The sequence below is a fragment of the Trifolium pratense genome, linkage group LG4 (assembly GCF_020283565.1).
Source record: "Trifolium pratense cultivar HEN17-A07 linkage group LG4, ARS_RC_1.1, whole genome shotgun sequence".
Taxonomy (NCBI): domain Eukaryota; kingdom Viridiplantae; phylum Streptophyta; class Magnoliopsida; order Fabales; family Fabaceae; genus Trifolium; species Trifolium pratense.
In genome coordinates this window covers 24737755-24750815 of record NC_060062.1, presented here as the reverse complement: position 1 = coordinate 24750815, position 13061 = coordinate 24737755, and the positions used below count along the sequence as shown (strand labels likewise).

Genomic DNA, 13061 nt, shown 5'->3' with positions numbered 1-13061 from the left:
TACCATTGGTGTTGTTGAAATTCTTCCTTGGTGAAGAGTTTTTGTACGAGGTGTTTTTACGGATTGTGCTCATCTTACGCCCAGTTACATTTTTAATAAAATTTAGCCGTTCAAAAAAAAAAAAAAACTACCGTTGTTCAATATTGTCAAATAATTAGTTTCAAAATAACCATAAAAAATGTGATGATGCGGCAAATTAATAGATGTTCATCGGATATGTGTGTAAAATTGTGTTTTACACATTGACCTATATACTTCTTTTTATTTATTTATTTATTTTTGGGTAAATAGGGTTTTACCCCCCTGCAAAATAAGCCAATTTTGCATTACCCCCTGCAAAAAAAAAACTTGGGATTACCCCCCTGCAATATGATGATTCTCTCTTTTTACCCCCTACTTGACAACTTGGCATAGAATCTTTATTTTTTATGAGGTGACATGCATATGTGGCATTTATTTATTTTTTATTTTTTTAAATTTGCACATGTCATTTTTATTATTAAATAAACTAAAAATTAAAAAAATAATAATAAATTCTTTTCTAATTTCCCCTTCATCCCTACCACGATAACTTTCATCATTCAACAAGAACAACAACATCAACACCACCAAGAATAACAACAACATCAACAAAATCATCAACACCACCAAGAACAACAATCCAAAAAGAACCCAATTTTTTTTCTTCCAAAAATCAATCTCGGTAAACCCAGAAACATAATCATAAATTTATTTTGTTCTTCTATTCTTCATCCCTTTGCAACAACCCAATTTCTTCCTAACCCAAAAACATAATTCTTCTTCCCCATCAATTCAATCCCTAACCCATAAATTCAAAAACCCAGTTTCTGCCTTTATAAGAAATCCGGTTCCTAGTTCCTGCCTTTGTTCTTCATCAATCATTTGTTTCGACGAATTCGGCGGAGTGATTCGGCGGATTTCTAGGTTTTATTTTAGATAAAAAGGATTCTGGGATTCTGAGTTTGTGTTAGAGAAAAAATAATTTTGGGTTTTGAGAAGAAGAATGAGAAGGAGAAAGATTTGTGTTATGTTACAGGAAAAGATTGTGAATTTTTTTTTTTTTTTTTTTTTTTTTTTTTTTTTTTGCGTTAGAAACAATGGATTAACATATCTTTTTTGAATTAACATATTTTATTTTTAATAATTTTTTTTTTGACACAATATTTTTTATTTTTTTAAAAACTAATTAAGTGGAATTTTTTAAATATTTGTCACCAATTTATTTAATAATAAAGAGAGAATCTTCATATTGCAGGGGGTAATCCCAAGTTTTTTTTTTGCAGAGGGTAATGCAAAATTGGCTTATTTTGCAGGGGGTAAAACCCTATTTACCCTTTATTTTTTTACGCAGCCATATGCATATCCTTTAAATCCTTTATTTCATATTTTATTATTATTCAGTAAATAATTTTACTAAACACTTTAAATTTTATTGAGTTATTTTATTTTGAGCTTCCGCCCTATAAACTTTCAACTTAAATTTATTTTGTGTTTGTAGATAAAAAATGTTAAAACGTTCAATTTGATGAATCTATTATGAATGTTATTTGTGATGGTTAGGATGTAAGTGAGCATTGTGATCGTTTTATTAAGCAAGAGTTTTTGAGATTTTTATTATAGAGCTTAAAACTTGCTCATCAATTTCTTTATTTCCTTTCTTCTTATTGAAGTTGACTCAAAGACCGTGTTTAGTTTTGCCAACCATGGATCTTTGTACTACTGCCTCTGTATATTGAAGTACTTCATCTCTTTCGTGCATCGAACTTACATGTCGATCTCCCTATCACTTTTTTTTTTTAAAAAAAAAACTCGTTATTCGGCCTAAGGACTGACTAATCTGAGGGAACCAAAACTCGTTAAAGCTAGAGTATGTTATTCTGTGTGGACTAGTCACTCAAATTGACACCAAAGATAATCGAACTTGAGACATTGAAAAGAGCACATTCCAAAGTTTCAAGCCAACACCACTAAGCCAACCCAAGTGGATTATCACTCTTGCTCTTATCACATATATAAGAAAGCCAACAATTGTGTTACCAACTTAAGTCATAATTCATAGTGATAGTTACCTGTATATTTTTAAGAAAATGCTAACATGTGCCCTAATTTAGGGTATATGATAAACATTTAATATAAAAATATTCTGTTTAAAAGTCGTGCAATCAAATTTTTAAAAGTTAAAATATTATTTTATTCTATTTTTAATAGTAGCTGAAAGACTCACTCGTTTGATGCATAAGCCGGTTAACATTGGTAAATTGTATGGTTACAAGGTCAGTGATGATTTATTATTTTATACTTTACAATTTGCGGATGACACGGTGATATGGTTGTAAAGATCAATCAATTTGGTGGAGAGATTTAAAGAAGAATGGAAGTGATGAGCATGATGATCGGTTCCGATCCAATGCTAGCATAGTATTGGGTTGGGACAAGACAACAAAACTCATTTTTGGCATGACAAATGGCTCGGAACAGACTGTTTTTGTTTTAATTTTATGAGTATGTTTCCCCATATGTATCTTAAAGGTATGGTTTTGTCGAAGAAATGTATTATTGTTAATCAACGTGAATGGTGTTTCATATTTTGATTTAGAGAAGAAGACATTTTTAATTTATTCTTTAATTGTTCTTTCTCATCTTAAGTATGACAGAAATTTATAACTGGTTGAATGTTGATATTGTTAATTTTGAGGAAGTTTGAAGCCATTTCAATGGTTTTGGTGCTTTGGTGAAGTACAAGAAAAATGCAAAATGTCGTTATATCATTTGGCTGCTACCACTTGGAATCTTTGGAAGACTCGTAATAACATTATGTTCAGAGAGGAAGTAGGTGATATGTGTTCTATCGTGGATCAAATTATATTTATTTTCTGGTTTTGGTTTATAGGAAAATTAAGAAATAATACATCTTTTATTTTCTTTGATTGATGTAATGACTCATTAGTTTGCCTTCATAATATCTAATGGAGTCCTCTTGAATTGTAAGGATTGAGTACTTTTTTTTTGGTTTACATAAGGGTTGAGTACTCTATGTGCTCCTTATAATTCAATTTAATTTTTTTAAAAAAATTCTTGTATTTTTCAATGCAATAATTCTTCTTTCAATTTTTTTTAACATATGCCCTTAGAACATACATTAGCAAAACCCTACTCTTAATCACGTTTTCCTATTAAAAGATACGTCTTTATTTTGATGTTTTAAAGATCAGGGCATTCCATATTTGTTGGTCAGCTCCTTTTTTTTCCGATGCTTTCCTTCTTTTATGACAAAAGAAAAAAAATACAACTTTAGTTTCTTATTTACATAAAAGTCAAAAGAAAAAAAATCACTAATTTTTTTTTATCAGGTAGTCAAGTGGCTAGAAATTTCACCTTAAAATAGATAAGTGGAGTATCGGATGTTCGAACTTCAACTGCTACATATAAAATGTGATGTCCCTTACCAACTGAGCTAAGCCAAATGAAACAAAAAATCACTAAATTATTTTATATAAAAATCATGTTTCTTACACATACTCATATGTAATGTATCATATAAAAAAGTGGTTTTTTTTTTACAATAATAATGAAAAGCAATTTTAGTAAAAAAAAATGAATTTTTTTCTATAATAATTTGTTTGAAATGTTTATTAGTGAAGTTTTTAATTTTATGAATCACTCAATCTATTATTAATATATTAAAATCGACTACCATCAAAATTCCTAATTTATGCTTATTACTTTTAACAACGTTGCAAGTTTTATATCTTTCATTGTAATTTCACTAAAATAAATATAAAAAAATATAGAAAAATGATATGCTTAAAAATATGAACAAAATAGATTATAGATAGTAATAAAACATAACAATCTATACATAAAAATAGGAAGAAAAAATAATTAATAATAATATAATAAAGCTAATTAGTATCCGTGGGATATTACGAGAATTATTTTTGGGAGAGAGATATTGTTGGAATAAATTAGGGGCATGGGGGACATTTTGAGGGAAAAAATCTCAAACTTACTAAATTAACCTAAATTTTGCTAATAAAATTTTTAATTTTTGATTAAAAATATACACGGAACCATTATTTGTCACTAAAACATAAAAATTGAATAAATAAATTTACAAAAAATAATTAACACCCCGTAAAAAAAAATTAACACAATAATTCTACTTATATTTTAATAATATTATATAACAAATTTTTAAATATTTCATTTAAAATAAATTTTCTAGATATATAGTGACAAACTCAAATAAATTTTAATAGATGCACCGCTAAAGTTGAACGGAGAAATTGAAGATAAAAGGCGAGCATTTCGAAGCTCAACAACAACAAGAAGTTACAGTAATTCGTTAACAACTTCGCCATTTGCATTTCTTTCTCCTCTATAACTGCAATAACTTGCTAACACTACACTCATTTTCTCTGCAACTTCCGATTCGTTCCATGGATTCCTCCGCAGCAATTCGATCTTCTCACTGTAATCTCTCTCCGCCTCTCTCTCTATATCTATTTGTTTGTGCATTGTGATTAGTTTCTGTGTTTTCTGATATCTGATCCAGCTGTGTTGTTTTTCATTTTCTCATCTTTGATGTATTTTTAGTTTTGTTTAATTTTATTGCAACTTTGTTTTCTCCGCTTCATGTTTTGAATCACGGACATTCATATGAATTGAATTCACATCAATTTTGTAGTAGTTAAATACTACAGTAAGGTTCTTAATATCAATGTCAGTAATTAGTTGTTAGATTAGTATTTATTTTATGTGCTCTTCCGGTGGCGAATGTACCTACAAATTAGTTGTTAGATTAGTATTTTATGAGAAGAGTGATGATGTTTTGGACTGGATCCTCTGCTAGTTGGGCCGTTTGCATTGGTCCTTGGCCCAATCCGGAACATTATCCGTCACTGGGTTTGAACCTGGGACATCAACAACTTTATCCCTTAGCTCAACAATAAGGATTTTAACTGTAAATGTTAGTAATTAGGTGTTATTTCACCCTTCACCGAGTTTGAACCCAGGACCTCAACTCCTTTAACCCTTAGTTCAGCCCTGTTGAGTTACCCAACCTCAATCTTAACTGCTTCTACATTCACACATATTAGTGGTAGTGATTTGTTATCAAAATTAAACTTATCTTCCCGGTAAAAAAAAGTTAATTTCTTTGTTTTCTACATCTTAAAAAAAAGTTTTGAAACCGGTCCCAAGTCCCAACTGTGAAATTGTTCTCAATTCAGTCCTTATCGTCAAGTATATGGAGTTATGAACGATAATTGGGGATGAATATGGACCACTAGTCTCTTCTTATATTCAACAACATGGACTGAATTGAGAATGTATGGGAGCTGGGACTGGATTGAAAACAGTTTCATGTATAGATACCAAAAGTATCATTAAATATTTTTTAAATAACTATTTTTTTTTTTTTTTTTTTTTTAATATTCTTAGGGTCAATGTTCATAACACCTTTAATTTTTATTGCAAAAAGAGATTTAATTTTGTTGCTTCATACCCATTGTAGGCGTAGCATATAAAGTAGTTAACTGCCTAATTGTGTATTATTTCATGTATTTGTTATTGTTATCACAATATTCTTAGAGATCATACCAAAAACCATTGCAATCATATGCTTAATGTTTGTTTTTGAATTCAAATCCTACAGGCTTTATGTCCCATATGCAATCCTCACTTCAGAAATCAGGTGTAATTCCCTTCCAAAATGTTGGATGGAACTTTCAAAGTAGGCCTTTTGGCCAGAGCATGACAATTAGTCATAAGCACATCGATTCTCACAACAAATGGAAGCAAACACTAGTGTCATGTGCAAAAACAACAGAAGCTATTGACACTACCAATTCTGAGGGTGGGTTATTTTGATTCTGAAACTAATTATGTACTTATATTTTGTGTCTGTTACTCTGTTAGTTGAATATGGCAACTGGAAAACCTTATTCTTTATTATTATGTTGTTAGTATTTGATTTCTAGCGTTTGCAATGGTTATAAGATTCTGAAATATATTGGGCAGCAGTTTGTATTTCGATACATTCATCCAAGATTTATATTTTATATGACTATTATCCTGATCGAATTAGAAATTCTTAATTTCTATTATTGCTCGTAATTAGTATGTGAATGAGTTGATCTGTAACGGCTATTTGTCATTTGTTGTTGTTTCTTTGCTTCTTTGTAAGTAATAATATATTCACTCAGATGCTTAAAATTAGGCAACAATTCCATTTCTGTTGCTGATGGGCATCATTTTGCTAATTGAGAAATGTAGTTTGGAGGTAACACGTTAATGTAGTTTGGTTGTTATACTTTAACACCTGATATTTATGTTATAATGCTGCAGCTTCTTTGGGGAAAAAACCTTTGCAAACAGCTACATTTCCTAATGGATTTGAGGTCTGTAGCTATCCTTTCTTATATTTACCTGAAACACCATGTAGCTTACTATTGATAACACATAACTGATACACTTTTGTGGTAATTAGCAACAGTATGCCACAAATCAACATATTTTTCTACTTGGAGTTACTGCCTTGTATGATGAAGAATATACTTGTGCAATCATATTGACACTATTTTTACCAATCTGAAGAAAGAAAAAGGATTTTTTGAGACAAAGTTATATTGCCTACATAATAATCTTATGAACTACATTTTCCCTGACTTGGCATGGTTTGCTTATGATCAGGCATTACTATTAGATGTATGCGATGAGACTCAAATTGCTGAACTGAAATTAAAGGTGACCTTCTAGTCCTTGTTTTATGCTTTCAATCATTGTATGATTATAACAATGAGGTTATGGACATGATATGGTTTTCACATTTTGTGTGTGTGTGTGTGTGTGTGTGTGTGTGTGTGTGTGTGTGTTTGGTTAGTCTTAAAATTTGGGCTTTGTGCCCTAACTTAACCTCAAAAGCTATATCAAGAGGTGAAGCATGTTCAAGTTTTATAAGGACAATGTGCTTTATAAACCCTGTCTAAAGACAATTCATATAAATCTAAATCACTCTTTAATTGTTTGACCTATATTACTTTTGATCTTCATTAACTTCTTACAATTGGATTATCCTTCATCCGATCTAAAGACATGCAGTCTAATTGAATTGTTTAAAAGATGTTAGACAAACCCTTGTTTAAAAGATGTTTCTGGCCCACATGTATATAGCCCTCTAATATGCTGTGTGACACAGGTTTAATAAATACAATAAATATGATTTTCTCTAGACAAGTCATAGCAAACGTGCTTAATGATAATGTTGCTTCTGTCCAATGTTGCACATTGTAAATTAATGCTTGAGATAGTGGTGCTTTGGGGCCTATTATTATGTCAAAATATATTATATTTTCCTTTTCTTTATTAACTTTAAATTTTGATAATAAACAATTTTACAGATATTGATAAAACATTGAATGCAACAACTTAGATTCAACTATGTATCTTTTATAGTGTGTTTGGAACTGCAGTCATATTGTCATAGTACTTCTGATGCGGGTCCAACCACTAGCTATGATTTGTAGCTTCTTCATTTTCATGTCCAAAACAGCATTGAGACGTGAGAAAGGCTATACAAACAAACGTAAATCCAAACATTGGCTTAGTGCACCCGGCTTATAAAAAAACATGCTTTTAGCTTGTTGTATATGCGGATCTTGTGAATGAATTCATTTGATTTTTTTGTGATATTAGGTTGGAGAGTTTGAGATGCATATGAAGCGAAACATTGGAGAAGCAAACTCCCCTATTTCCAACATTTCACCAGCTACAACACCACCGCCTATTCCAACTAAGCCTATGGTTGATTCTGTGCCTTCAACCCCAACCCTGTCATCGCCAAATTCATCTCCAGCAAAGACCAATGCATTTGTAAATGACTCCCATGATAAGTCATTAAAGTTGGCTGAGTTGGAGGCTTCTGGTATAAAAAATTATGTCTTGGTAGCATCTCCTACGGTATGCCACATAAATTTTATATGTTGAACTTTACTATCACCTAGTTACCTTCTTTGACATGATCTAAGTAGAGTCTGTAATCCCTATTTTTCTTATATCTCTCTGTTTATAGGTTGGTTCCTTTCAAAGAGGTAGAACTGTGAAAGGAAAGAAGCAACCTCCTATTTGTAAAGAGGTATTTGACATGTTTTTATGTCTATTATCCATTGTGGTGTTTCTCAAATTAATTAACAAAAACAGATTGTGACAATAAGAAAAAGAAAAAAGTGATCGTTGATAAATCATAATGAAATGAATGTTCCACAGTGCTTCTATTTCTATTATGATTCTCCACCTCCATTTTCCTAACAAGGCAATTTAACTACATCAAGGCTATATTGTTTATATCAATAGTAATTAATTAATATTATAAATGGAATAGATATTACTTAAGGTTATATATTTAAAGAAATATTTTTCTATTATTATATTGTATTTGGTCATACAGAATCATTGGAGTAATACATGCAATGTAAAATGATCACAATTCGATGCTTTGCTGAATTTGCATCGACTCCTATATTCAAACCATGTGATGTAGGATATGATCACATAAGGAGTGCCTTTCATATTTATTTTTCGATCTACTTACTGGCAATTTGGCAGTTAATTCTATAACTAGTAAGTAGCGGTTAAAACAATAGGCATTTTATGCAAAATTGTCTACGAAAATGTAAAATAGATATTTTATCTTGGGTACTCTGATATAGGTTACCCTATATATTTCTACTTAGGTAATTTTATGTTGTATCCTTCATATGTATTTTTGCATAAACTCAATTTTCTGTTTTCACTATTGAAAACCACAGGGTGATATAATCAAACAGGGACAAGTTATAGGGTATTTGGATCAAATTGGCACTTCACTTCCTGTTAAGGTGATCTTTGAAAATTTCTGTAACTATGCATCTTCCTATGTACTGCTCCTGACTTTTTCTTTCTTTCCAATCTTGCAGTCAGATGTGGCTGGGCAAGTGGTGAAGCTACTCCTTCAGGATGGAGGTATAATGTTTGTGACTTTTAATTAAATACACCAAATTGTTTGATATAGGACTAAAGTAGTACTGGTCTTCTCAAATAAGAATAGTATCAGTGCGCTTCCAGTAATTAAATTTGGCAAAAATGATTTGATTAAGACTAGAGAAAAATGGTTTGTTGAAATGCCAGGACTTTCATTATACTAGAAAGAATTTTAATTGTCCTACCAATTCTGTGAGCCTAGTTCACTTTGCTGGGACATTAACTTGAAAATTTCTTATAAAGGGTTAAACATCCATTGGTTGAACAGCCATGTTGTGTTGGTTTAATTTCTGTAACTCTTTCTTTGTAAGGTTTGTCATTATTTTCCGCGTTCTGTCTCCAGTTGCCATCTTTACTGCATACTGTCAAGTGTCAACAACACTCAGACAACATTATAAATGTTTAACTTATAATAGAACTTTGATGATTGGCAGTTCATATTTACTGTTCTTCCGCTTTAATTGATGGTCAAGTATGGGAATATACATAGTTTTTATGAATTTCTTAGTGTTTTTGCTGTTTACTTTTTACAGAGGCTGTTGGTTATGGAGACCCTCTTATTGCTGTCTTACCATCATTCAACTAAATCAAGTGAGCCAGCCTTTCCTATTGTTGATGATTAGTTATGCGCCATTAATTTGTCTGGGAGCTGGGTTGTGAATTCAGTTGACAGAATGACTGCCCATTTATTCTTTGTATTCTGCAGCAAATAGCAGCAAAATTTTCTAACAATAGATTCAGAATATTTGATCATTGCAATTATATTGTGCTAAATTGGCATTTGACCATTACGGACATATTTGGTATACTCTTTTATATTTTTGACAGTAGTTGCATATGTTATACTGTATTGACTGTTTGAAGTTTCGCTATTATATATAAGAGGACGTAGGAAAGGCAAAACCACACTAGTTGCTAATTTGTCTTCTTGCTTGAGTCCTTTTGTGCCCAGATATGTGTTCAACATGCTTGCTAATATTTCTACCAGATTCAAAATATTCTCAACTTACTACTTTCTATTTATAGAAAATGAAATTATTTTGCCTTGGCAAGTTGTATTATTTCGTCAAGTTCAAAACTTTCGACAGAATGATGTCGGAGATAATGTGCATGTCATACAATATCTGACACATTCACACCTATCACCCTAACAATCCATTATGATCAATGACTGATCTTCAAAATACTTTATGAATGGAAAATGATTAAGGAAAGTGATAAAACATATTTTATGAATGAACATGGTCAACAAGACTATTATGCATCCACATTCAGTCTTTTTCTGGACCCAGCTCCTCACTTGTCCTTTGAACCAGCGTCTCTTTAACTTTGTACAAAGCATGTTGGAGGTTTTCCAGCTGCATATTTGACACAACTCATGAGTCTATCTTCATATACTTCTTTTAATGTTTCAATAAAATGAATGATTATTATTCCCTGATAGAAAGTAAAAAGTTTTGAATGCTATACTTCTGGAAATAGTAATCTGTCTGTCAAGTTCATACCTCTTGCTTAGCGAATCTGTTATGTACAAATAATCCACTATACAGATCAAAACTATCTCTCATGGTGCTGTCCTTCTGCAATTAAGTTGTCATATGTCAATTAGTTGCTTATTGACTATGCCATGCCTAGTAAAGAAAAGCTTTTCTGAAGGGTTGAAAACAAAATGACCAAAGGTATACCAGTTGAATAAGTGTCTGAAATCCCTTTGTATCAATAGGTGTAGACTCAATACCCATTTCTGCCAATGTCCTAATAAAAAATAATCCCAAAGTTGTACCAATTGAGCATGTATATCTGTATATGTTTGATTTGATGTTCAGGAAGTAGCTTACCTGCCTATAGTGTGTGTGATAAATTGGCTCTTTGCAGCTATTTTATCATGTTCTTCACAGGACATTTGTAGCATCTTACAACCCTGTTAGAAAAAAGCAGGGGGAAATAATTAATCACCTTGGATAAATGAGAGTCATAGTAAATTCTTTTAGAGCTTATTTTGGAATGCAAGCTGTAATTTCATAATGTTGAAGCTTGAAGTGTCTGTTAAAAACTTGCTGCAGGATATAGTTTAAACTTAACCAGTACGTATCTGGTACGGTACGACTACTTCACCATTTTAGGAGTGTCATTCTTCAGAGATGATAAATGACTAAGGAACTAACTAGCTTACCTCAGAAGCAAAAATATGGAGGAAATTAGAGCAGGTAGCTTCATTACTTATTCTAACTTTATCATACATGAAATTGAGATCTTTCCACCCATCTTTTCCACTTTCTGGTCCAAACATTGGGTGTGTGCAGAGTATATCTGCCTCCTCTGGCAATACCTGTTACGGAAACAGAGGCTGTAGGAGATTTTGGCAAATGTGTTTTCAACAACAATCCAAATATTCACAAACTATTCACTTTGACAAATTATCTTTAACTGACAACAGAAAACAAACTACTTTTTGTTGTTTTCACCAAGACAAACACACAATGATAAAGAAACAAAACTAGAGGATATGGCCAAAAGAGTAGAAACTAGAAACTTCGAATCCTGGTACTACCGGTTATTCACCTTAACAAAAAATGAAATTCTAACCATTAGACTACTTGAAAAAAGAAGAAAAAAAAAATATACAAAGTACCCGTAATAAGAGTTTTCTTGGGTGTTCTTTGACTGAAAGAACATCAACAAAGAGAGTTGTTGGTTTCATAAGACAAACAAGTGGCATAGAACTGAGAACCTCCTTAAAAGACAGAATGGATGTGCATATGAGTATGACATCGTTGTTTGCCTCAATGAATGTTCTAACATCCCTGCAACATCATAGTGTGTGAGAGTTAACTTATTATTGTGCTCATTTTCAATTTCCTTATATTAATCTAATAATAATAAATTAAAAAAATGTTTTACCTGAAGAATTGGATACCCAATTGGAGACATGAATGAGAGTAATCAGTTCGAGAAGTTGCTGTTAGAATATGGCCTTGTTTGATCATAGTCTTTGCCAAAAATTGGCCAAAGGAACCAAATCCAACTATGCCAATTTTGAGAGACCGTGAATTTGACATAATTGGTTAATAGATTGGTAAATGAATCGATGTAAGAATCTAACTTTCCACGGCGAGTTATGGAAGTAGGGAATCTAATTGACTGACGACTGTCACTGCCCAAGGCTAGATAGCAAATTGGATCTCTTCTTCAGTTATTCTATTCTATGCATCTCTCTATTTCTCTCCTAATTATAGAAAATAACTTAATATATTTCTAACATAATATAGAGGATTTTATAAAATATTATGAGATACTTTCTTATGTGTGAACAACAAAATTGGACTCGTTTGATTAAGATTGGACGATTTAGATTTTAAGATCAGAATTTTTACATTTTAAAAAATCAAAACTATATTAAAGTATGTGCTATTTGATTTTGATCGGACGACTTCAATATACTCACTCCAGCTTGACCGTACTCAATCCCTGTCGTACTCTATGTCCATAATTTTATTATTTTTTACTGTAGAAAGAAAATGAGTTTTATTTTTTTTGTTTTGTTTTGGAAAAAAGCCAAAAAGAGAGATGTAGAGAATAAGTGAAGAAGATGATCCAAATCTCGAGGTGAGTAATAGCACGAGAAAAAGAGATTGTAGTAAAAAAAAGTCGGTGTTTTATTTTAATTTCATTTTTCCTTCACTAATTAGATTTTAGAAATTGTCACTATTAGAATATTAGAAAGTTACATTAGTCTTATCTTATGTACTCTGGTGTATTTCATACTCTCATTATCAATATGATTTTCATTTTACTTTTCTCTTATTAGTGACTTCTATCGAGAATAGTAATACAGAGATACTAATAAACAACAAATCAAATTACTGTAAAATTTAGTCAAACAAATAAATAAATTAAATAAAACAATTTATTTATGTACTTCTTGTTTTTTCATCTATTCGTATTTGCATCTCAATAGGTGCAGAATATAACATATGATCTCTTTCAACTTTGTTTTTAGCAAACTTTCTTTGCACAATTTT

General features: G+C 31.2%; 2 protein-coding genes across 3 annotated transcripts; one reads left to right on the top strand and one right to left on the bottom strand.

The window, feature by feature from the left end:
- The first annotated feature begins 4276 nt into the window (after positions 1-4276).
- Positions 4277-9990, top strand: LOC123924090 (biotin carboxyl carrier protein of acetyl-CoA carboxylase-like). 2 transcript variants are annotated; one of them, XM_045976855.1, is made up of 10 exons: positions 4277-4358; positions 4477-4494; positions 5678-5878; positions 6370-6422; positions 6715-6768; positions 7717-7980; positions 8093-8155; positions 8829-8897; positions 8976-9021; positions 9573-9990. In XM_045976855.1, the coding sequence occupies exons 3-10, from the start codon at positions 5683-5685 to the stop codon at positions 9623-9625; spliced, it is 798 nt and encodes a 265-aa protein (XP_045832811.1). In that variant the 5' UTR covers positions 4277-4358; positions 4477-4494; positions 5678-5682; the 3' UTR covers positions 9626-9990. The 2 variants fall into 2 exon arrangements, with proteins under 2 accessions (XP_045832811.1, XP_045832809.1); XM_045976853.1 differs by having other exon boundaries at positions 4277-4494.
- A 47-nt stretch (positions 9991-10037) lies between these two features.
- On the bottom strand, positions 10038-12285 carry LOC123924091 (arogenate dehydrogenase 1, chloroplastic-like). The gene is made up of 7 exons (XM_045976856.1): positions 11941-12285; positions 11672-11843; positions 11213-11368; positions 10878-10960; positions 10725-10794; positions 10545-10619; positions 10038-10397 (listed from the first exon to the last, which is right to left on the bottom strand). Exons 1-7 carry the CDS (start codon positions 12096-12098, stop codon positions 10311-10313), a joined length of 801 nt encoding a protein of 266 aa, XP_045832812.1. The 5' UTR covers positions 12099-12285; the 3' UTR covers positions 10038-10310.
- Between the last annotated feature and the right edge of the window lie 776 nt (positions 12286-13061).

Bases quoted from the DNA above. Each gene is read 5' to 3' on its own strand.
- LOC123924090 (XM_045976853.1), top strand. From the start codon at position 4,461: ATGGATTCCTCCGCAGCAATTCGATCTTCTCACT. The intron at 5,879-6,369 runs GTGGGTTATTTT...ATAATGCTGCAG, and splicing joins TGACACTACCAATTCTGAGG to CTTCTTTGGGGAAAAAACCT. The intron at 7,981-8,092 runs GTATGCCACATA...CTCTGTTTATAG, and splicing joins TCTTGGTAGCATCTCCTACG to GTTGGTTCCTTTCAAAGAGG.
- LOC123924091 (XM_045976856.1), bottom strand. From the start codon at position 12,098: ATGTCAAATTCACGGTCTCTCAAAATTGGCATAGTTGGATTTGGTTCC. The intron at 10,620-10,724 runs GTATACCTTTGG...ACTTAATTGCAG, and splicing joins TTCAGACACTTATTCAACTG to AAGGACAGCACCATGAGAGA. The intron at 10,398-10,544 runs GTATGAACTTGA...TCAAATATGCAG, and splicing joins ACAGATTCGCTAAGCAAGAG to CTGGAAAACCTCCAACATGC.